We start from the raw sequence: 24,684 nt of genomic DNA, 5'->3' as shown, positions 1-24,684 counted from the left end.
AAGTTCAACCCAGTCACAATAAACAGAGATTAAATGAGAAGTTAAATGAGTCTATGAAGCACAGGCAACATGGAAGAACAAGAATAGAACAACTCCTGCTTTCCTTTGTTGAAAAATTTTATTCGGCGTGCCATGCGCACACGTAATGACAGCCAGCACTGTCAAATACATAACTAATAAATCTAGCAGGAAAAAAAAACTAAGTAACAAATGAAAAACAAACAGTTACTTAAAAGAGAACTTGTTGAGGAGAAAGTTTTTAAATATCACAGAGACAACTTTATATTTCATCACCAGCTGATACAAAGCTTGTTAACACTGGTACCATCCAGTTAATCACAAGTCAGTGAGCAGGTAGAGGTACCGCGATGCCTGATGGAGGGAAGTAACGAGGCAAAATCCAAATGTCAAGCTGCGATCGAGGAGTCAGGCTACTCTAAATTCATTACATAGTCTCTGCTCGACATTCAACAGAGCTTCGTCCAAAAGCATGTTTGCTGCCATGTGCACATTCAGAAGGCTAGTCCCAAACCTTTACACCCAACTCCTGCCAAATGGTTCTGGGTTGTTGTGAAGTTTTGAGGAGGGTCAGACCTGTGCAACACAGGCCATACAACATATTTACATTTTGCATAGACACTCACTATTTCTTCTGGTTCCATTTAATAACAGAATAAACTGTTTTTGTTCTAGTGCTGGCCAAATGAACCATGAGACACTTTTTATGTTTCCACAGGAGTTAAACACAGTAAACTAATCATGACAACAACATCCAGAGCAGGCATTATGATGGCACCATATTTAAAACACTTAAAATGAATGTAAGCACATAAAATCTCAACAAACACCAAATCTGCAGCAACCTGAAGGCTACAGAGCCCAAACCAGGCCTAGACTTTTTAAATAGTTGTGACTGTACGATGGCATTTGTAGATTACACCTCTAATTGTTTAAAAACCAAATAGTGCAGCGATACATGAACAGATCAAAACACAAAAAGGCCAAATAAATAAATTCAAAGAGAAACTCAGTGCAAATGGAGTCAAATAATACAGATAAAACAACAGTGCATTTGGCAAATGATAATTCTACTGACAACTATGATTGGAAAAGACCAGTTAGAGAATTTGGCAGTTTTAGCTCTACTCACTTCCCAACATATTTAAAGGCTCGGTTGTCTTTTTGTTAGCATTGCTCATCAACACTAATGCTATCCTCAAGCTAATAAGTTAGCCAAGGTTGTCAGAGAAAGATATTTCTACAGCTAAAAATTTCATTGTAGAAGTTTGCTTTTCCCAAAAAAAAAAAGCTTGGTTAGGAAAAATAATAACTCAAATAAATTCTGTAAAATTCATCTTTTAGAGCAGACAAAAGCTCCAGATTTAGAATGAATGGTGAAGAGAGTCACAAACACACACATCTATCCTCGAAACACATGTTCTGCTGCATTTCTGATGGCTGATCTGAGTTCAATAAGTGGTTGCTACACAATGTTTATGGTTACCGCAGTAACAAGTGGGATGTTTGACATGAGTGACAATAATTTGCCGCTGACAGACTGCCTACAGCGAGGACACAAAGGCATGGACGGTCAACAACAGTCAGTGTATCGACTTAACAGCAGCTGCTTTCTCTGGTTAGCGTCGTCCATTTACTGCAGATACAAGCACTGTTAGACCCCCTTGTCGATTTCTTTATATTGGCCCTTCAGAACATTTTGCTTCCTGCAGATTGAGTGCAGCTGACAAGTGAAACATTAACTTTGCTCAAAAACATACTGTAGTTTTCTGGGAAGCCTCTCATATCTCAGATACCACCTGTCTGGGACAAGCTGATAAATACTTTAAAAAAAGAAAAGAAAACTTAAAAATCTCAGCAGGATAAAATGTTTGCATGCATTAGTTTAAATGTAAATGTCTTCATATGAAATGGGTCCAAGATCCATAACAAAAGCCAAAGCAGGGACCCTGAAACTTTATGGCAATCTTGTGTAAACTGTAAACATGGTTGATGATGATGTTTGTCTTCAGATGCACTTTCTTGAATTTAATGTTTGCTCCCAAAGTTTAGGTGAGAACTTTTTGTTTAATGATAATAAATAGCATGTATGTTCTTTACTTACATTTGCATCATAATGAACTTATATATTTAGCGAAATGTACCAATTTACTTTAGTGTATGTTTTCATTTCGGCTGCATCTAAGAACAAACCATTTGTAAACCAGCCGTCCTGCCTAAAATCATTAACCCTTTAACAGCAGCTGACTACTTCAAAACCAAAAGAACCTTAAAGTCTAAATCATACATTAGAATACTGAAAAATTATCACCATATCAATAACCACGCAGAGAGCATCGTCAGCAGCCAACTACTCTATCGAGAAACAGCCTCAGGATTAAAACTACAATCATCAATCTGACACCTTCACAGTCAACCAATCAAACAGATCAGGCCATGATATGCTGGCGTCATTTTAGGCAATATTAGTGAACGTTTTATTGTTTTTCGTTGAGAATTCACACCAGTTACCAAGCACATTAAGGATATAAACTCCTTTCTCTTGGCATGATGAACTTGACAAATATCTAAAAGCTGAGACTGATGTTTTTGGTTGAAAGGAAGAAACATTGAACTAATGTTGGTGAGAATCTTTGTCCACCTATATTGCTTTAAAAATGCTACCTGTCCATCATGACCACCACCGTTTGTTTGGACAGAATGATCAGACATCACCGGTCCTCTTCTGGACGTTTTGCAACTACGATGGCTGCGGTCTCATCTCGACTGGCGCACCGTGACTCTGCTCCATTTCCATCTCCTCCTCCTCCTGAACCACTTCTTCTTCTTCTTCTTCTTCTTCTTCTACTCCCTCGTCCTCCTCCTCCTCCTCCTGCTGCTGCTGCTGCTGCTGCTGCAGTGGCTGCTCCTCTGATTGGGTCTCACTCTCAACTTCCTGAGTGATCCCTTCGTCATCCCCCATCTCTTTCTCATCTGAGGACAAGACAAGTAAATAAGATGCATACATAACCAGAAAACGAAGAGAGAGAATGATCGGCAAGGTTGAAAGATAAAGGGAGCATCTGAGATGATGTGAATAGTTTGCAATACAAGAAATGATTGGGTGTTTGGAGTTAAAATCAGAGGTCATTGAAAGAGCAGCATTCCTTTGGTTATGGTGAACATAATTAAAACAAAAGTTGATGAACAAGAGAGAGGGGAGAATGTAGAGAACATAAGTGGCTTTTTAAAATCTCCCACCTCCAATACAACAACACAAGTTCAAGTGAATTCAAACACCCGTCATCATGAAAATCAATGCCAGAGGATCTGGTGTTACAGGAACCCAATACAACTACAATTTTACAACCATTACTTCTGAATGTGATGCTTAGTATGATTCACTGTGAATCTAAAAGTAAAGATTCACAGTCAAAATGTCTAAATGCATCATTATTTGCACACTTTAAGATTCATTCTGTTTGATAGAAAATGATCATAAATCCACACCATGGCAAAAAGGAAGATTTGAGCCCCATTCGGACAGGATGATAAACGGCTACTAGATTTGTTGTCGGCCTCACTGTCCCATCATAGTCGCTTGTTTGAAACAGATGAGAATATTCAGTAACTGAAAATAACTTAAGAATAACTATCAACACAGGACCGAATGTGTCAAAGCTCTGATAAATACTTAAAAATTCAAGATGTCTGAACAGATGGGACTTCAAGCATGGAATGAAGAGCATGTGCACAAAAAAGGAGGCACTGGACACCGAAATAACAACTGAGATTTGGTAAAAAATTGACTATGGATAGGATTAATACAAGTGATTGAAAATCTCATAAAAAGACACACATCTTGTCCGAATGGTGGCAAAACATCTAGATACACAATGACACTTATGCACAAAATATTTGACTTCTGTGTTTTTAAATGAAGTGATTTGACTGGACACAAACTCTGGTCTCTTTCTGACTTAATGTAGGTGCAGGTGAGAAGATGAAAGGACATATGAGACAATTTAAAAATGTAGATTGGAGACAAATATAAATCATTTATAAAAGAAACTTGTCTAAATATTTTGTACACACAGTGAACACCAGATCTGGGTCAATCAAATGTATTTCTTATTATACCTTTATTTAGCATTTGCTTAAATTCATAGGGTCACCAAATGTTAAGGATTAATCATCAGGACAATGTTATTTTCTAAATAGCAGAATGAATTTTAATGATCTAATATTTCTAAACACTATTCCACCCAGATCTGGCGTAAACATCCAGTAACTGTTAAAACCCATTGTTGCTTTAGTGTGATTAGAGTTAGCGATTTGTTGATAGGCGTTGGTCTGCGTTCTACAATGTTATGGATTCTACAGCGAAGAAAATCGACCCATTCTGAGGTAATCAAATCGTTCAAATCAGTTCAAATTAAACCAGATCAGACAGTGCAGGGAGAAGATGGGAACCTGGACTCTGCAGAGGTCGGTTCTGAGGGTTCTTTGGACTCTGCTGGATCCGGAAACTGTGGACCAAATTCCACGGAGCCGGAGCCTTGGCTAGAGGCAAGATCACACCGTTAAACCCACTGGTCACTTTAACGCAACACGGTAGTGTGCTGGGATAACAACGAACTAGCATTTTCGCAGGGATATACACTATTTAAGCTGCATGCCACCCTGCATCTGTTAAACGAGACAGAGTAAAGACATTAGTTCACATTTTTTCCTGCACTTGATTTGTTTACTAGGTGGATTGTGTAGCACCACCATGACAGACAAGGAGGTTTTCAGGATTCAATTTTTAAACTGATTTCATCTGGCAAAAAAATCTGCCAGTTTCTCAGTTTTAAGATGATATTGTCCTAAACACAGATGGTGATTTTTCTGGTGGTGAAGTCTCACCTCTGCCGGCTCACTGCTCACTAACAACTACAACAGGATACAAGATGACATCATTAAAGTTTGGGAAAGAATCAAACATTAAACACATAAACAAGATCAACAGGAGCACGGTACTAAAAAAACACTGAACACGACCGGTTAGATCATGAGGTAAGTAACATAAAGATGCACAGAGCAGTGAGAGAATAAATGTGTGTGTGCGTGTGTGTCTCCATCTTATGTGCAAGTCTAAATTCAGACCCAAGGAGACCCAGTCTTGGTTGGTCTGGCTTGCTTGCTTGTGTGTGTATCTGTTTTTCAGTACCTCCAGAAGGGGGTGCACTCTCCTCAGTTTCAGTCCCAGAACGAGGTGTCGGTCCAGGGGAATGGGACTCCGCTCTCAGCCTCCTCTCGTAGCTGAACTCTGGAAGCCTGGGAGCCTGAGGACGTGTCTTTCTGGCAGGATTCAGGAAGTAGCAATAGGCACAACGGAAAGCTGAAGGATGCAGATAGAAAGAGAGAGAGCTTAGATCAAAGCCTGTGCCATTTCATAAACTATGACTCTGGAGTTTATGATCTCAAAAACTCATCTTTTTTTAGGACGGTCTTTCTCATTACATGCAGCGGTGTGTTTATGTTCTTACCTAGATATTCAAACTCTTCTTTCAGAGCCATGCCGTTATGAGAAAAACACTGCTGGCAGATCAGAGCGTATCTATAGGAAGGAAGGAGAAACAGATGGAGGAAGAGAGACTGTTTGGTATCTTACTTTAATAACATGCAGTGTATATTCCATAAGGTATGTGGTAAAAGCTCCTTGTCGACTTGGACCAATGATTGCTTGATTACTCGAGGATTTCTGATAATCCCATGAGACATTTACCCAAAAGAATGTGCGTTACTTTTCAATCAAGGCTAAACATATGGCAGAAGAGTTTTGTAATCAAGGGCACCACAAGCTCCACAAGAGTCCTGTAACCAGGGAAAGTTGCAGAAGCAGCAGAACTGCAAATGAAGATGTGTGCCATCTGCAGGAGAGGACATTAAATGTCTCTGCTATTCTAACACTGGTGCTGCAGGTGGTAAATGAGTGTTACAACTGCAGCTTTTTCCTTTTCCCAGAAGAAAATCTGCAATCTGAATGAATGCAAGTCTGGGATGAAGTCACAAGCTACTTCCACACAGGATTTTACACCTTGTAAAATGAGTCTTCACCTGTTCTGGGGTCCATCCCCGACAAGGTACTCAATGACTCGGTCCACAGCTCCCCTGTCTTTGGGTAGGATTGGTCTGGCTAATGGAGGACCTGGTGGGTGAAGGCCTGTAAAGTCCACATACATGGAAATGAACACACACGAACCCACACAAGACTGATGGATTCAGGTTTATATATTTCAGTTCACAGACTGTTTCTACAATGCAAACATAGCAGCATTTACTCCAAGGTGTATTCACCGGCTTCACAACTTACCTACACCTGGTATCGGGGAGCAGGGGGTCCTGGGTACCGCCCCATGGAGGACAGAGGCAGACAGAGCAGATCTCTCCGGTGGTCCTCCTGGAGCTGAGAGAGGGACAGGTTCTGTAGGAAGAGCGACATGGAATGAAGACACACACAGATTTCTAAAAGAACTCAGTCAAAGGCAACTGGACTTGCTGTTCGTTCCAGTTGCATTAGACTTCGCCCCTGACCTGGATTACTCAGAGTCTGCTCAGACAGACTAGAGGAGATTTGACTTGTTTGAACAACACATCTGACAAACCTGTAAGGACCCAGCATCAAAGCTGATGCACTTACAAACTGTGATTCTTGACCATTCTTAATCTTCAGTATCTCTGTGACCCCTTACCCACAGGTGTACCCACAGGTGTGCCCCCAGGTCCTATAGGGGGCCGGGCTCCCACAGGGGTCATTGTCATTGCCATTGCACCCGGGGTGCCCATCGGCATGGGCCTCACTGGCATGCCTCTCTGTCGAATCTCTGCAGAGGAGAGAAATCACAAAACTTTTTTCACCTTGCAGAGGCAAGCATTTGATTTCCTATCCATTAATAACAATGTTTTATTCACAAGGAATCACTTTTTGGAGCTGTTGCTCTAGTCTCTGTATAACTCTGACACAAGCTCCATCAAACACCACTCAACAACCTCAAAACGTGATGTTTTATCTTATTGATATGTGTGCTGTACCTTGTCCTGGTCTGGGAGTCATCTGAGGACGCACTGGAGTAGACTCCAGCTCCTACACCGTGACAGCAAAGAAAACAAATAAAAGTCAAACAATACAAAGATACAATAAAAGATCACACTGAACAAACACAAAGTAAAGCAAAAACAGATATCATCACTCACAGCTTTCTTCTTAGCTTCTGGATCGAAGCGCTCCAGGATTAGTTTGGCATTTTTGTACGTTTCTGTCTCCATCACTTCCTCCAGCTGGAGACACAAAAAACAGGGAGACTTTGATTCTTTCATGCAGAATTAACCACAGTCTTTTGGTTAAACACAAAAGGAGCACCGGGAATAAATTTGGCCAGAATGATTTTCTCTCACTACATACTTTAAATTAGGACCAGAGAAAAGACCAAAAAAGGGCGCCGTTTGAAGCAAGTTTGTTGACATGAGTCAAAGAAAATAGAATGTGCAGCAATTTTTGTCTGATGAGTCATTGTGTTGATGGCAGGAAACACTCATTTTAGTATAGAGAAGAAGACATTTTGACTTTAAGTGTGAGGAGAAGGACAGCCACACTCTCTCTAAACTCTCCTTGAGTCAGTAAAAGATGCAGAAAAGAAAAGAATTGGACACTTACAATCTTTTTCTTGGCAGCCTTCAAATCTTCAAGTTTCTCACCTAAAAAAAGATGCAGTAATAACTTATTAAATGTTATCAAAATAATATTAGGCTGTATTTGTTGTTGTAGTTTTTCACTTTAAAATATCTCATTTGGATTGATTTCTGATGTTTCCAACACAAAATTCTAGCAGACTATAAAACAAAAACAGTTTCATATGTTCAGTATTCCATGTGTAAGATAGCAGAACTATTTACTACTGTGAAAAATTTTTGACAGTAAAGTGTGATGATAATAATAGTCCTAGAATCAACAAAAATAAATAAGATATGTTTTTTTGTTAGCTGAATGGACAGGTGAACAGGAAGAGACTGATGGACAACTTACTGTTTCTCTCAGTACGTTTGGAAAAAAGGAAGATCAACAGTTTCCTGATGAACCAAACCCTGATGATGAGAAAAAGAAGCCAAAAGATGCCGTTTTTCTGGATTATCAATTTCCAATTTAACCTTGTCAGGTAACAAAAGCACTTGTTCATGCTTACTGTACGAACATGAATGACATGACACATGTAAGATGCTGTGGAGCAGATTAAAAATGATACATCTGTACTTTGCAGAGGGTTTGTGAAGGAGATATTGTAGAATAACATGAGCACTCACAACACAGGATATATGAAGAAAGGCAAAGCCATGGCTAGTCTGTGCAACCATTGTTCAGGTAGGTAGAGGCAGTACACGATCAGAGAGGTCAGCAGGTAAAGGACTGACGAGTAGAGAAGCAACCGGCCGACCCACAGCTGCAGACAGATAAACACAGAGACGGATGAGGATAAAGAAATCACACTTCAAGGGTATTATTCCACTTTTTGGATATCCCACTGACCTTTTGGAGACGTTGGTTTTTGGCTCTAAACTCTTCCAGCTCTTTAATCTCCTACAAAATAGAAACATAAAAGTGAAAGGTTATTTAAACAAACAGTGCAAATAATCTCAACTAATCACATGTGAAATCTCCAGGAAAACCATTTCCCTAATGTTAACCTATGTTCTACTTGCTCTTTGATCTTGTTTAAATTACTGAAGTATCAGTTATTATTTCAGGGTGAAACAAGTAAACTCAACATCTCATCTTCAGTATAATAGCTGCAGGATTAATGATGCTAGCTGGATATCTTTTGTTGAGCAAAACCTGGATTTCATGATCAGTGTGGTCGGCACACGACTCAATCCTGCTTTGAGTCAGGCCCTAGTTGGTTATCCTTAATATCTCCATAATGAAAAACTAAAATGCAAACTGTGACTAGAAATAAATGTTCTGTGCTGTAAGCATTGTTAGAGCTCATCAAAGTGATACAATATTTAGTACAGACCTTGTCAAGGCTCTCCAGCTGCTCAACTGTGGTTTGCTTTGTCTGGATTGAGGATAAAGATCAGACAATTATCATGAGATTCATCAGGAAAATGAACCTACAGCTTTTCAGTGTCACACACAGTCAACACATTAAATACTGATTGGATCGTCTGTAAACAATCAGCCCTGTTCCTTTGACTTATCAAAGGGCCACTTCCTGGTTGACTGAAATATCTCAGCTACATATGATGTAACATTTCACAATTCTTGACATCTGTACCTTTGTTCATCTCTCATAAAAATTAACAAATGCAAACATCAAGGCTGGCACTTTCTTTCTATTGCTCAGTCCCTATAACTGTTTGCCTCTCTTTCCCTTTGACTTCTCTAGTATGTCTAAAAATATTGTTTCTATAAATAAAAAATTCATCTAGCTCAGGTGCAGGGTTCAGTGTGTTGTTTCAAATTGTCTTGAACACTGTCATTAGATACGAAGAATTCAAGAAAGTATCTGCTATGAATCAGTGTTCAGATGTAACTGTTTGGCTCACTGTTCAAGACTTGTGACATAAAATGATTTAGTTGTCAAAATAATTTAAACAAAATAGAATAGAATTAGGTAATCTCATCTCTTTTCAATGCTGAGTCAAGCTTTAAGAATGAGGTGCTTGTTAAGCACATTTTCAGGAGTGTGATAACACCAAACACTGAATGGAACCAAAACATTTGAATGTTCCTGTTTTAAAAACCTGACTGGTCAGGGTAGAGGGTCAGTCTTAATGATTTTTCTGTCTGTCTATCTACAGTCATTGCCCGTATGTTTTGGAACTGGTTTTAGGATTTTGCTACCACTGGTCCAAGTACCGCATGACTTGGCCCCATGTTACATATCCGCCAGACCTCTTAAATTCCTGTGACGGCAGGCAACCTTTTAGATGCCAGTCCCAGCTCTCTCCCTGAGGAGCCAAAGCCAAAATCTGATCTGTTAAATCTCCTCTTAAAAAAGGAATTTTATTAAGCTTTTATGAAATCTGTGTGAGTCTTCTGTCGTACTTCTTTAGTGTTGCCGTTTTTGTTATCTTGCACTGTGTACATTATGAAATCTCAGTGCCTCTTTTTTCCTTAACTTCCTCGTACTTTTATGGCTCAACTCTTCACTCATACTGCACTTACCTTCCACCGGGATATCAGACCCCCCATTTCTGTAAGTTACAGTCGTCTCCTCTTTGATTCCTTTGGTTCACTCTGGAACAGAAAGTCTCTGTAAAACAAAATGTCTGAGGCAAGTAAAGCATATAATCCTTCCTGGTATAGCTGCACATTTTATGCTGCTTATGTTAAACACCACATTTAAGCCCTGCTGCTACATTTATATAACATTTAAGTCATCACAGGATTTAGCAAGCTGCCCATATGGACACAATAGTCGTCATTGTTAAATGTGGATTCATGAAGAAAGTCTCTGCTTGTGGCTTCTTATATAGCTTAAAGAGCACAACAAGCATTTCTTTCGCTGAAATCTGTCAAATAGTAGCATGTTTGGTCACTGAAAGCTGTTCACTCTACATGGCTCCTACACTCACTATAAACAGCTCTCTGCTCCAAAGTTATGATGTCACCCTGCAATGCTTTACCTTTTGACCAGGTATGACCTCACAGAACATGACTCAGTCATTTTTTTTTACACATGTCTCAAGTCCACATGTGGCAGCAGTTGTGAAATCATGCTGTTATTCGAGCAGTGCGAGGACAGTAGGATCATCGTTTTTTTTATTATGAAAAAGAAAGGTATCATAACATAGCACACACATCCTGGACTGCATAGAAGAGTGTATACCATTAAGTCTGCATGCTTTGAAATCCTGGTAACAACATTTTCAGCATAGCAGACTTCTACATGTTTAACCTGTATAACCTGTGCGTTACCTTAAAGGGATGACCAGACATAAACACAAGTAACATTACAAGGCTATCGTTCACTGACTTTTCTCCAGACCTCTCACTGACAACGCATATATATAAGGCACGTAAGCTATTTACCTATTAAGCATTGCTCTTTCAATCACATGAGGCGGGTAAAAAGGTAATATAATTTCACGCTCGGCAGCTAATGGAGTTATTGCTAACGTTAGCTGCTCCATCAAAACACTGGGCACCTGACGCAGCTGCTAGCAAGAAACAATGACGGTACATAACCAGAGAGAGTGGTCGTTAGCCAACCCAAACCTTAACCTTAACTTGTACTTTTACTTTTGAATTCAACACAGCGATGCCAAAACGTGTGTGTTAACTGCTGGACCTAGCTAACGTAGCTACTACATCAATAACAGTAACAGTTATCAGACTTAGCACCGACAGTAACACACAGAAATCCTCTAGTCGAGGCTAATTTTCATTAAGCGTTTAATTCCCATCAGTACTTACATCAGGTGGTGATGAAATGTTTCTATCAGCGGGTAATTTGGTCCACAAGTTGGCGCAGGAACAAGAACACAAGCAGACTTTTGCTGCTCCCTGAACTGACATCTCAACTGCCACCAAGCGAGAGTTGGCGCGGCGTGGAAACGTAATGGACGTAACCTAAAAATGACGTAACCCGAGAGCGGTGAGGCGAGTGGATTCCCAGAATCCTTTGCGTTGTAGTCTTCTTGAGTTTTTGTGCATTTTCACTAAGTTTGGAGTGTTTTGGTGTTAATATCAAGACGACGAGCGCATTTAGACACAATTTGGAAGGTTTCTGTATTAAATAAACTCATTAGTTAAAGAAAATAAATAATACAAATGTTGTAGTCCACAGAAACTTTATCAATAATCCATTTTTATTCTTTCTGACTCAAGCACTCACAATATGATATCTCCAAAGACGCCTATTTGAGCTTGTTAGTGACACAGTAAGATATTAATCTATTGTAGTTTATATCCTTGAATAAGGATGACTAAAAACATCTAGCCAAAATGAAGGGACAGCAGTATAACTGAATGTGTTCCTAACATTGTCGTGGTGCACTTCTCTTTAAATATGTTAGTTATGTCCAAATTAATATTTTCTACACAGTGTTTAAAATTAAAAGGGTAAGTCAAGAAATTTAGTTTAAGATAACAAACAGCCAGTTTGATTAAGTACCGGTAATTGGCCAAAAGTCACAAAGTCTTATATCTTTTTTTTTAAGTAAATAAATAAACATTGCAGTGCTTGCCTTTAACTATTATTTTTATTTTATTAACAGTTGATTAAAAGTCACATTGTAGTAGAAAATGTGCTTCTAACTTGATCAAACAGGTAGCCAAACTGGTGAAGATACTCCAGGTAATATCCTTAGTCTGTATTATCTGATAATCCACTTGATCTCAAACGAGTTATTAAAAAAACTAAAACTGAACATTTCCTGAAGTCTACGTTCTTTGGTAAGAAAAGATAAGTCAGAAAAAAATACCATGTATTTCTCTATCACTGCAATTTAAAGCTGTAAATCAAGTTTACGCCACTAGATGTCGCAATTTTATTATTTCACGTGGGCCTTCCTTATTCACTGCGGCATTCAAAGTGAGTGGGACTGACAATAATATATTTTTATTGGGTAATCACTAAGCTGTGATCATATTAAGTCTTTAATTAAACAGTTAATTGCAGGCCCTCATCTTGTCATCAGACTTGTTGCCGTGCATGTATGCAGTGTATTTAATTTCCTTTCCAGCAGGACATGTGGTTATTATGCTCCCGCTTCCTCTCAGCAGGTAACAACAGCTGCTGAGACCATCTTCATACGGTTCAGGTAGCAGAAGCTCAGATAAACATCCACAATATTTAATGAATAATTTCAGTTCTCCTTGGAGAAAAAGTGACTCCGGCCCGCGCAGCCAAAATAAACCAGGGGCCCCATCTCAGCTCCTCAGACCCAGACGTGTGTTCCTGTAGCGTTTCCACTGTTATCACGTTGTATAAAATGAGGAGAAGCGGTGGAATCTGTCCAATATTCAGCAGCATTTTCTCAACTCCCAGCTGAGCTGTTTCACATTAGGCTGCAGAGATTCGGCCTTCAGCTTTAATGCTTACAGCTTCCTCTCGAGTCTGAAGAGTTATGGGCCTAATAAAACTCTCTTTTTACCCCCCTCTCTCCCTCTCTCCCCCTCACACACACACACACACACACACACACACACACACACGTTGATGTATATTATAGCTGATGAATAATCCTGATGCTGATGTTATTTCCGTTTCATTAACCCTTAATAAATTAAACACTCTGAAATAAAAGTGAACAGCGGGGACTTTTATGAACAACTTACACAAACTACACACACAGACACACACTCGAGGTGTGTCTGCGTGTGACAATGGTGTCTGACAAAGACGCAATAAAACAGAAATGGGCGCTGGTGTGCGCAGGTTTACATGTTTTCTCAGTGAAAGTAGAGTTTAAAACTGTGTGTTTGTGTTGAGTTAATCCTTTAACACTGTGCTCATGTATTAATTAGCCTCAGACTGGTCTCAGATATGTGTAAACTACTTGTATTACAGTTGAATGTTCCCCTGCATCGTGGCGAAAGTAGGCCTCAAAGTTAAACATTGATTAAACCATTAAAACTTTCAGATAATTAAGACAAAAACACTGATATTATACTGATGTCGCCTACAGGTCTGAGCAGTGAGGATGAGAGGCCTCCTGCACCGTTTGCTCTCCGCGACTCTTTTATTGTCTGGACGTTTTGAGTAAAAGCCACATGGTTCAAAGACACCTCGGACACGTTTGGGGGTGTTAGACCATTTATTGGACTTGGCAGTCAGTCAGTCAGTCAGTCAGTCAGTCAGTGTGAGTCTGTGGACACCTGCCTCGGCGACGCGCTGCAGCTCGGCCTCTGCTCTCAGGTAAGTCTCCATTCATTCAGATGGTTAGAAATACATTTGTTTATTCCAGATATTCTAATTAAATCGTCACTAAAAGAAAAAAAAATCGATTAACTTTTATTATAATTTTCCTTCCTCGTCTGCTTCTTAATTTATTCCCATCGTGCGCGCAGCAGGCCGGGGCTTAACATGCGCCAGGAGTCAACGTGGATTTCTTGTTTCTCTTTTATTTTTATTTTAAATGAACGATTAAAATAATAGGACTTATTATTTACATGCGCTTTACATGAATACAACGCAACGCATTGCAATTTAATGCAGAAATGTCATCGCATACAAAAAGTTGATTGGTTTACTCGAATTAAAAAAATCAATAGACGTCAAGTTATTATTATAATTATTATAATTATCATTATTAAATGCCAGGAAATAAAATAACAGTCGACTGAACAGTTTAAACGCCTGATTATTTTTTAATTTTTTATTTTTTTTTTTACCTGTTTGAATGATGAATTCAAATTATTGGCACATTATTTTTTTACTGACAGGACAGCGCGTAAATGTTAATCCAACAGGGCGCGGATTTCATTCTTGGAGACGGGAAACGATGATTTTGACGACTTCACTCTTAAAGTGCGTTAATGCTGCTGTAAGGTTTCATCGTCGTCTTTAAAAAGGGGGATTTTCCTCCGAGCTGAACTTTTGAAATGAATTTTGCAGAAGGCCTCTTCAGCGGTCTTAAATTATTGAGGATTGGAGTCTACTGTTTTATTTTACTGTGTCCAATTTATTGTACTCGATTTCATTTTGGGCCTGTTGGAGCTCATTGATTTTTCGTCAGAGGTCTGAAGTTTTGTTGTCGGATCAGAGAAGGACTGAAGTCTCTCTGTTTTTTCTATTCCACCTGCACATGGCCTGACATCGATTTAGACCCAGAACTCAAACGCATCACCAGCAAAACAGGAAACAACTCAGCAGATTAAAACCTTGATCTTAATTAATTCTTTCTTCTATTCTCTTGTTCCCCTAATATTGTGTCGTCAAACATTTAAGCACATATTCTTAAAAAAAAAAAAAAAAAAGTCTGTTTTTGTCCCCTGTAAATCATCATTTACTTTAATTTACTAATTTTGCCTTTTTTTTGGCAAACACGAGCTGAAATAACCCAAAGACAGGAGAAGGCAACACCTACATGACTGTATGGGGGAAATATTACGATAAGTAGCCTCCCAGCATGCTTACTGTAGACCATCATGTGTCCAGGTATGATAAACATTAGAGCAACAGTGATGTATGTATAACATACATATATATGTATGTGTGATATGTATGATCAGTGGTTTTTTATAACACGATCAAAACCAGAACAATGAGCTGTTTAAGATGAAATTCCCATTAGAACAAAGCTCAGAGTTTCTGTGGTGCTGAGCATTAAATAGCCAACGTCTTTTAATTAGACATTCATATTTATCGTGCAATAAAACAAAGAATCCCTGTTCAGCACTCGTGTGTTTATATCGCTACAGGCCTGCGAGGGGCTTTTTTTTTTTTGCGAGGGGCTTTTTCTGGCCTGCTCCTTTAAGGACTCTGCCTCTGATAAGTGATGACCTCAATATATCCACAATGCACATTAAAGGGCTACATCTGGTTTGCTCATTGAGATCTCTGCGGTCGGAACAGCGCTGCATTTTCTGTAAGTTATAAGTCACATCAGCACCGCGATGTATGACATGTAACGAGGAAGAAAACCACCCAGCAGAGAATCACTGCAGCCCATAAATGTTGTCAGAATACATGTTGGCAGCGTGCATCTCTGCTAACCACGGATATATTGAAACTTTAAATGTCTTTATTATATTTCTTTATGTTACGTTTTAAATTTTATGACGTGACAAAGCTGAGCTTGTCTGGTTAGGTTTAGGCCCAGAAACTATTGTGTAAGGCTTAGGAAAAACTCATGATTTGACTTGAAATGCCATTAGTCGCCACACACATGCAGGAGGAGTCCTGAGGTCTCGTTAGAAGCAACCACAAACACAGCTGGAGGTGTTCCAGGATTCCTGATTTCCTGTCTAAAGTATCCTTGGAAATGGTCCCACACCCTCCAAAATACATGTTAGCATGTTTCTGCAAGACCACAGAAAGGTTTAAGTTAAAACTGGAGGTTTATTTATGTTGCAACTTTCCGTTTGTTCGGGTTGAATTTTATTCTCTTCTCGTCACAACGCTGTGCTTATGCTCTGGTTAGGTTTAGGCACAAAGGTGATGGCAAAATCATGGTTTGGCTTTAAAAAAATCATGGCTTGGATGCCACGTTCCCAGATGGAGATGGTCCAACTTCCTGTGAAAAAATAACTGGTTCTGGGTCGCCACAAAAACAGCTGGAAATGTCTCCAGGTGCTCTCCAAAAAATCCAGTTGTGTGACTTGAACTGCGGTCGGTCGTTTGGCAGCCAAACGTTGCGGCAGAAAGTTTCATTGGTTTTTAGAAACATTAACTGCCAATTTCAAGGAACCAGTTGGCATGAAGAATAAATGTAGTCGCTCTAAATCTATGAGCGAGTGCACAACCCTCTAAACAGTGTCACTATATTCCCTGGAGGTCGTTCTGAGAAGCGACTGTGAACAATCATATCATATATTCATAACACAGGTGTGTTTTTATCACGTGTCTGTGATGTCTCGAGTCTTACGTGTCGCAGTATGACACAGAAAACCAGCATGAACAATATTCTGACCATGAAACCGAAGCAGCTAAATAAAACATCATCCACCGGTTTATTATCCTCACCTGTGCTTTTTCCCCCTGTGACATTTCAAAATGTCCCCTGTGTGAGAGAAAAAGGCCTCTTTGGCTGGCAGGAGGACGTTTATTCTTACACTGTATAACTTAACTATCATCATCATGCAAAGCTAACATACATGCAGACATTTTGCTTTATACTCCATGACAATGTGAGCCGGTCCTGCTAAAAGCCACTCCGGCGTGATTTACATCCTCCCACGTACTCAAGGTGTCTCCTGTCGACAGTAACCGAAAGCTAGTCAGCCAGTTAGCGCAGCCTCTGGTGGCGCTCCCTCCACCCTGTTTATCATTTCTGTTCTCATGTCTTCTCTCTTTCCTCTGAAGACGCTAACAAAGTGATGAACCGGAGCTGATTATGTCGCCAGGAGGGTGGAGAGGAGAGAGGAGACCAGCACAGGGCCTGAAGATGTTACAGACGTATACGTCATTGTGTTTTCAGATGGCAGTCCAGTTTTTCAAGGTTTTATTTTGGGATATTTAGGTTTAAAGCTGTTGGAATGGGTTCATAGGCCCCAGACTGCAGGGTATCCTAGAGGTAGTGTTTCTCTTAAAGGATAAGTTCACCCAAAAATTTTAATTCAGGTGTTATCTCCTCACCCCCAGACTGAGGGTAAATCAGGCGATGTTAGTCCACTAAACATTTCTGGAGCTTCACAGAAAAACAGCATAGCATTATAGCATAGAAAAAAAAAACAGAAAATAAATAAATAAGATAAATAAAAAGTTTGGCATAATCTCTGTCCCTGGAAGCCCCAGTAGAGCTTACATAACTTATAATAACTTATTTTCAAATCAGTTTGTGATACTGGGACTTCCAGAGACTTCGATTATGCCGGATGAGCTGTATGGAGCCATGTTTTGTTTTTCTATGTTGCTCTTCTGCGTTTTAAAACACGTCCCCGTCTACATCAGTTGTTTCGTAGAATGCTGCAGTGCTGTCTCGCTGTGAAGCTCCAGAAATGTCTTGTGGACTATAAAGATTTTCAATTTTGGGGGGAATTTGTCCTTTAAGAGTGGCGCCATCCTGCAACTGCCATTTACTTGGATTCAAATCTTGTTTATTAATAAAATATGAAATTCTAACAGCATCTATGATCTTTTGGTCTTTGTGTGAACGCATGTTAGAAAGCACATGTGAAACGTTATTATCTGTGTCTCACATGTGTTCAGTAACACTTCAGGCTGATGGGAGGAAGCGTCAGAACAGAAAACATTATATGGTCGACGTACATCAAGAACGAACGTCTGGGCTCGAAGTGTCAACGAGCTCTGCACCAGAACAACACACCGATGTGTTCCAGTGAGATGTCCTCATGATGAGCGACCACATGAAATGAGAAAATGTCTTTTGCTTTGACAGATATATTTATGATGCAATAAATGGGAAAGTCCCGTTACAGCACAAGGTTTTCTTTTAACGGAGCTCTTAGATCCTGCACTTCATGAGGAGATGATCAAGATGTAGCCTGAGGACCAGCGCTCGCTCACTGTAGGTGCTGACTGCTTATCTAATACAACAACTGGAGCACATTGTTGGGTTGAAACAGAATTCAATGAACTACTCTGAATATTAAGAGGAAGTTTAACAATAAACTAGGTCATTTCTGGACAACATGAGTCCTGCGGGACAAAGATGGCACCCAACGAGGTTCGATTTGTCCCCACCAGTTTTCTTTCAAATTAAGAAAAAGAAAACCTAAAAAAAAAAAATTGAATATAATCTGTTTAAATATATGTAATTGATTGTTCATAATCTGAGTTTGACACACAGACTAATGTTTTTTGAGTCTTAACAATCAATTTAAATTTCACTTTTGGCGCTCGAAGGAACATTTTGGGTTTCCCTGAAATTATTGCTGGTACTCGAGATGCAAAAGTCACAATCGAAGTGAAAAAGAGATAAATTAGTTTCCAAAAGACGGAACTGATTTATAGAATTTCACCACTGAAACATGTTACAGAAGTGTTTTTCTCACAACCTTTGCAACATTTCACACAGTGTCAAGGACACCAGAAATTAATTGTTTCTAGTGTTCTGGTATGGAAATGTAAAACTAAAAATACTGTCACAAAAGTAAACAAAACTATGATTTTCCCTTCAAACACATTATATTCTACATAAATCTGAGGCTGATGTGCTTTAATGTCACTGCTGACAATCTGACTGTCTTATAAATAAAACTCGGATCGTCCGTACCATAAAAGTTACTACAAATCAGACGCAGAGCAGCTTTCAGTCCAGCTGCCGGGATGTTTTCCTTTTCTAATTCCACAGTGGATGATCGCAGAGGATAAAACTGTTGAAAATACTTATTTTAATAAGTACATTTAGTCCCAACAAAGCCTCCCTAACTACGTAATGTCCAGGAATGGGCTTTGAAATGGAGGCCTGCGTGAGATGTTCATGCTCCATAAAAAAAAATCTGAAGACATTTTCTGTAAATGTCTGATGTGTTTTTTGTCGTTTTTTTTTTACAGTGCAAGTCAAACACATCCATGAAGTCATATGACCTGCATGTACACATGAGGGATAAACACAGGCTTCATGCAACAGGAATGTTTTTCTCCTGCGTTTGAAAGCTTTTTTTTTTTTTTTTTTTCAATTTTATTACAGGCTACAACACTCAGTGTGAGGTTTAAATTCCAATTTCACCCCCTGGCAAAATGTCATAAATGCTTAACTGCAGCACTATTGTTCTATCTATCTATCTGTGTGTGTGTGTGTGTGTGTGTGTGTGTGTGTGTGTGTGTGTGTGTGTGTGTGTGTGTGCGTGCGTGCGTGCGTGCGTGTGTGTGTGTGTGTGTTTGGGGCTGGCCTGCCAACAGAAACGTGCAGCCCCAGCCTGTACTCACTGTAGGTTTAGTTAATTGTACTCAGCAGACCCAGGTTGGGCTGGCTCAAGGTCAAACACTGTACAGTATGTTTTCCTGACTTTCCACAGGACACTGGGAGCAGCTTTTCACTGTGGTCTGGGGGATAAGGAAAGAAATGTGGCTTATTATTTATATCGGGGGCTGGTTGTGGTTCTTCTTTTTAAGCGCCAGGGCTTAGGTCACGATGCAGATCTATATTTATTAAGTTTATATTGATTTTTTAAATAAGATTTAGGAAGAGACAACTCATCTTTTGTAAGTCTTGTATAAATAGAGAAAGGTGCCGGCAGCTTACCCTCCTTTGTGTTTATTTTAGTTTTTTTTAAGCCACACCAAACCCCGTTCAAATTTGTAAGTATTTATCCATGTATTTACCAAGCTGCACCTATCCGTCAAAGTCTGACTTTGGTTCCATCACTTCACCGTTTGTGGCGGAACACGGCTCCACTCGGCTGGACCAGAGCACCGCTGCAGCCCGAGGACTGTCGGAGTACCGAGGCCACTGCTGCCCTCCTCCGTGGAAATGGACCCGGCCCATCACCTCTCCATCCTGGGAAGCTGTTTACCACGAGTACCACGGCTTACGGCCCCAGTCGGAGACGATCTTCAGCCCCAGTAAGGACAGCTTCCCCCGCTTCCACACGCAGGCGTTTGGGGAAGACGCGCGGAGATACGCGGCGTTCAACCCGGACTCACAGCTCCTCTTCCCGGCAGGCCGCGACAGAGTGCTGCCGCCGGCTTTCGACCAGTTCACCGCTTACACGGACGAAGAGGTGAACCTGAAGGCGCAGACTACGACCGGGACCGCACAGCAGAAGGAGGCGAATCGGGCCGAGCTGACGAGCTGTCATAGCGGGGAGAGGAGCGAGGTGAGGGCGGGGTCAGACACGACCCCGGCGGGGAAGGAGGACGAGGAGGATGCGCTGCTGTCCAGCGGCTGTGGAGGAGAATACAGCCATGCACAAAGTAAGTGGAAGTGATATAACAGTATAAGAACACGACATTATTTTTTAATTGATGAAAGCAGATTGTAGTTTCTGAGCTTCCAGAAGCTGCAACCTGCTTTCATTTAGGAATTAAATAATTCAGCTTCATGCAACTCACTGTTTGATTTCCTGCATGTTTTAATTAAAAAGCTACATGTTAATATATATCATGTCTTTATCTTGGGTGAAATATAGTCTCACACGTCTCTCTCCGCTACACTGACACTAAAACCGACCACAGTCAGTTTGGCACGTAAGACTGCGTCAGGAGCCAGAATGGGCCCAAACTGAGCAGCTAAGAATGATCATTCATAAACCTTTTGTCCGGGTTTGAAACAGATTGAAAGTCATGATAACTCTTTTATTTATGTCTTTTATTTATCTAGTCTCATATATTTTACAAGACCACTCTCGTCTTTTCAAAGTAAAGCTACTGGAGCAGAGGATATAACAAAGGCTGAAAATCAACATTAAAAAATAAAAGCACATTCTTTTGACGTGTTTAAAAAATGTAAAGAATGTTTTTAATATCACAATATAATCTCTCTCAATCTGAACAGGCTAATGAATGTACAAACTCATTTGTAACTTCATACTCACATTAATACTTTTTAATAATTTTCCTAGTGGAAAAAAAAGATAAAGAGTTTATTTAAAATATGTGAAAGGATCCTTGAGCTGGATTAATGCAATGAGCAGTGATAAACAGTGTCAGTAAATGTGATTATTTATAGATTCATACATTACATTTAATAATAATTATCAATCTCTGTCTTTTTCTAAGCAAGTTAGTAGCACACTCAACAGATGAGATGTCACAGTGGTGCTAATCGTACATGTGGGCCTAAATAAGTAAATATAACAAACAATTTGTAAATCTGAAAATGTGATTTGAGCTTTAATTAGACTTCTGACCTCCTAACTTCATGTGTTTTGTCTCAGGCCTTGACATTCACCTTTAATCAGATATTATAATGTTTGACATTTCAGGTAAAATCAGCTTAGACTGACTGACATGAAGTTAATGAGGTTGAAAATATGTATAAATTGTGTAGGACTGGAAAGTGTTTACTGAGAGTTTGTTGTCTCTCCATCAGGGGCCTGTGTGAAGAGGAAGAAGCGGTGTCCGTACTCCAAGCAGCAGACCAGAGAGCTGGAGAGAGAGTTTCTGTTCAACATCTACATCAACAAAGACAGACGCATGCAGCTGTCCCACCGGCTCCACCTGACAGATCGGTGCGTCCACGCTGCCTCATTTCTGTCATTCAGAGTCATTCAAATAAAAGTTTCAGACTGCAGGTCCTGCAGGACTGAGCCCAGGCACATGGGGACCACTTTGCTCCAGCTGGTGTCAGATCAGGTTGGATTTGGTGATTGTTACTCTGCTCACATGTTTCTGTTGTCTTTGCTGTTTCCAGACAGGTGAAAATCTGGTTCCAGAACAGACGGATGAAAGAGAAGAAGCTGAAGAGAGAGAGGCTGCAGTACTACACAGGATACCAGCTGTTCTGATGACCAGATGAGGGAGGCGGCAGCAAGAGGCGGTCGTGCTTCTTCTTCTGCGTCTTGCACAAACTGTGACGGCTCTCCAGCCCCGCGTCACAACACTGAATCATTCCAGTCATGTCGGCGGGCGACGAAGGGTCAGACAGAACGCACCCTGAGCCGCCGGATACACAGCAGCTCCTCTGTTCAATCTGCTGCCTCTCATTAAGAAAACATTCAGATTTGTGCTCTTTCCTCATCTGAACCCTCTGAAGTCATGTGGCGTACTCTAAAGAAATTACCTCCTCCTCCTCTCTGCCTCAGGCCCTCATGTCCTCCTAATACAAAGGAATGAGGACATACATATTTTTATTATTTCTCCTGTCTGAACACTTAATAAGGGGAACATCAAATACAGATGCGCTTGTCTGTGGAGTCTTGTGTGTTTGATTTGATTTGATTTGATTTGATTTGATTTGATTTGATTTGTTTCTGTGCGTTCTGCTGACAGTCTGACATCTCACAGCTGAACAGATCTGTGAGCGCAGATGTCAGGAGTTTTTGAAAATTATAAATCCCGTTGCTGTTCATGTGAATTTGTTTATAGGGTGATATAAATGTTCGCCGATATCTAAACTTCTGCCTCATAAAATCAAATTAAATCATCTATTGACAATCATTTAAGGTAAACTGAATAATTACTCTGATATGTCTCGTCTGAGATTTGTATTTTTATCATTTTGCTTCTGTGCTTTTGAGGGAAAAACACTTTTTATACTGAAGCAGACAAATTTACTTTAAAGTGATTAAATATTGACTCCTTAGTGAATCATTATTTCATGTCTATCTTCTTCTTTCGTGTGTGTTTTTTGTATTTATTATCTGATTATACAGTATTTCTAGACATGAAGACAATGTGTTAAAATATGTTGTCATACAATTATACAATTTAAAAAAAGAACTGTTTGGTGTTTGTTTGGACCACGCTTTAATAATATGAACTAGCGTAGCGTAGTCCTTCATTTTATATAAAAACGTTTGAGTCACTATAGTTTATTTTATTTTCAAATTCATCGCTAATATACTAATAAATTGATAAAAGGTTTCAGCTAAGAAAACATTTTTACACAACAAATTCATGTCACATTTAATTAGGTTTTTATTATAAATTTGAACTTGCCATGTCACTTTCTAATTACTCTTTCCTGGTGGCACAATCCGGTTTAGACACTTTTCCGATTGGTTGTGCAAAATGAAATACACAAGAAAAATATTTGCACAAACTACTTTGCTGCAAATGTTGTGACAGTCTGTCTGTCTGACGCCTTCACAGGGTGTCTGCCTGTTTTTGTGCAGTAATAAAATGAGATGAATGTCGTGTGTGAGCACTTTTGCCTCAAGTATTCCCAACAGCACGATTCAACACGCTCACGTTTTAGTTAGACGATTCCTTGAATTGTAAATAAAACCTCACTGCCTAAAAAAATCAGCTTATTAAGCAGCCTCAGTTTTCACTATGAAAGAAAGTAACATTCTGAGGTGAAGAGTAGAATTTGTCAGACAGGTAAAAGATGTAAAAATGATTGTGGTGCATGTGTTCTGTGTTCTTGGAGTTCTGACCCAGACTTTGAACAACGCGGGTCCAGACAGCAGAAAACACTCAGTGAGTCCAAGGCTGCAAATGAACCTTGAACCGCAACACAAAACACTGTCACAACCACCATTTCCTCAACCCTAATGACTTTTATTGGGGCAATACAGACGGTCTGCTGTCTCTCTTTGTCTCAGCCGGTCTGTGTGTGTGTGTGTGTGTGTGTGTGTGTGTGTGTGAGTGTGTGGGGGGCTGTGGTGAGTGTGTGTGTTTGTGTGTGACGTGAGATGAAAGGAGAGATTGTGTTTCTGGTCCGAAAGCTTAAAGGCACTCAACCTAATGACCCACAATAAACTCCAACTGCAAGACTGCAGAGCCCTTTTCTCCCAGAACGTCCAGGATTTAAACTGATCTATTTAGATTTTTTTTTTGTGTGTGTGTGTGTGTGTCTTTATTGCCAGGCATTGTGCTGCTTCCATTTCATTTTAAATCCTAGTAATATAATAAGAATTAGAAGCAATAACTGCGGCATGTGTGCAGTTATTGCAGTGCAAATTGCGATTACAGTTGCTGTAATTTAAGCGGCAGTGTTAGAGGTACGAGTCGTGGTATTTGTAGTCGTGCAGCTGCAGCAATAGGAGCCAGCTGAACAGGAGGATAATTGTCGAGTGGAAAACTGTGACAATTTCAGCTGCATGTCGCAGCACTGGAAGTATTTGTATGAATATTTGAAGCAGCAATAATATTTCTGCACATTAGCAGTTAGTTGCAACAACAGCAGCAGGTATTGAAATAAGAGAAACAGTATGAAGGCAACACTTTCTGTGAGGCATAGGTCTATAATGCATGATGAGCATGATGTGTTGTAATGCACCTTTAGGGCTGTATTATCATAATTATGAGCAGTCATTCTCACACCAATATCTATAATTCATTATTTTAAGTAGTATTATTTGTGTAAGTGCCTGTTAAAAATACAGCATTTTGTGTATGAACTTCATCTTCCACTTTATTTAAACTAAATCCACTTATGTTGACTTACAGTCTGTGCAAATAAATTGTT

The 24,684-nt window shown here is 39.8% G+C and overlaps 2 protein-coding genes across 8 annotated transcripts; one reads left to right on the top strand and one right to left on the bottom strand.

Moving 5' to 3' along the window:
- Window positions 1-99: 99 nt before the first annotated feature.
- On the bottom strand, window positions 100-11,614 carry lnpk (lunapark, ER junction formation factor). 7 transcript variants are annotated; one of them, XM_037123865.1, is made up of 16 exons: window positions 11,456-11,596; window positions 10,205-10,292; window positions 9,051-9,092; window positions 8,564-8,614; window positions 8,341-8,477; window positions 8,066-8,124; window positions 7,697-7,737; window positions 7,237-7,320; window positions 7,075-7,126; window positions 6,735-6,866; window positions 6,356-6,466; window positions 6,100-6,205; window positions 5,529-5,599; window positions 5,210-5,380; window positions 4,471-4,560; window positions 100-2,991 (listed from the first exon to the last, which is right to left on the bottom strand). In XM_037123865.1, the coding sequence occupies exons 2-16, from the start codon at window positions 10,229-10,231 to the stop codon at window positions 2,759-2,761; spliced, it is 1,407 nt and encodes a 468-aa protein (XP_036979760.1). In that variant the 5' UTR covers window positions 10,232-10,292; window positions 11,456-11,596; the 3' UTR covers window positions 100-2,758. The 7 variants fall into 7 exon arrangements, with proteins under 7 accessions (XP_036979760.1, XP_036979759.1, XP_036979762.1 ...); XM_037123864.1 differs by having other exon boundaries at window positions 104-2,991; window positions 10,205-10,276; window positions 11,456-11,614; XM_037123867.1 differs by having other exon boundaries at window positions 104-2,991; window positions 6,356-6,448; window positions 10,205-10,276; window positions 11,456-11,614.
- Window positions 11,213-22,891, top strand: LOC119034063 (homeobox protein Hox-D11b-like). The gene is made up of 5 exons (XM_037124763.1): window positions 11,213-11,218; window positions 13,753-13,901; window positions 19,939-20,525; window positions 21,643-21,781; window positions 21,964-22,891. The coding sequence occupies exons 1-5, from the start codon at window positions 11,213-11,215 to the stop codon at window positions 22,055-22,057; spliced, it is 975 nt and encodes a 324-aa protein (XP_036980658.1). The 3' UTR covers window positions 22,058-22,891.
- Window positions 22,892-24,684: the final 1,793 nt, after the last annotated feature.

The sequence above is a fragment of the Acanthopagrus latus genome, chromosome 15, assembly GCF_904848185.1.
Source record: "Acanthopagrus latus isolate v.2019 chromosome 15, fAcaLat1.1, whole genome shotgun sequence".
Taxonomy (NCBI): Eukaryota; Metazoa; Chordata; class Actinopteri; order Spariformes; family Sparidae; genus Acanthopagrus; species Acanthopagrus latus.
This window is presented reverse-complemented; position numbering and strand designations above follow the sequence as displayed.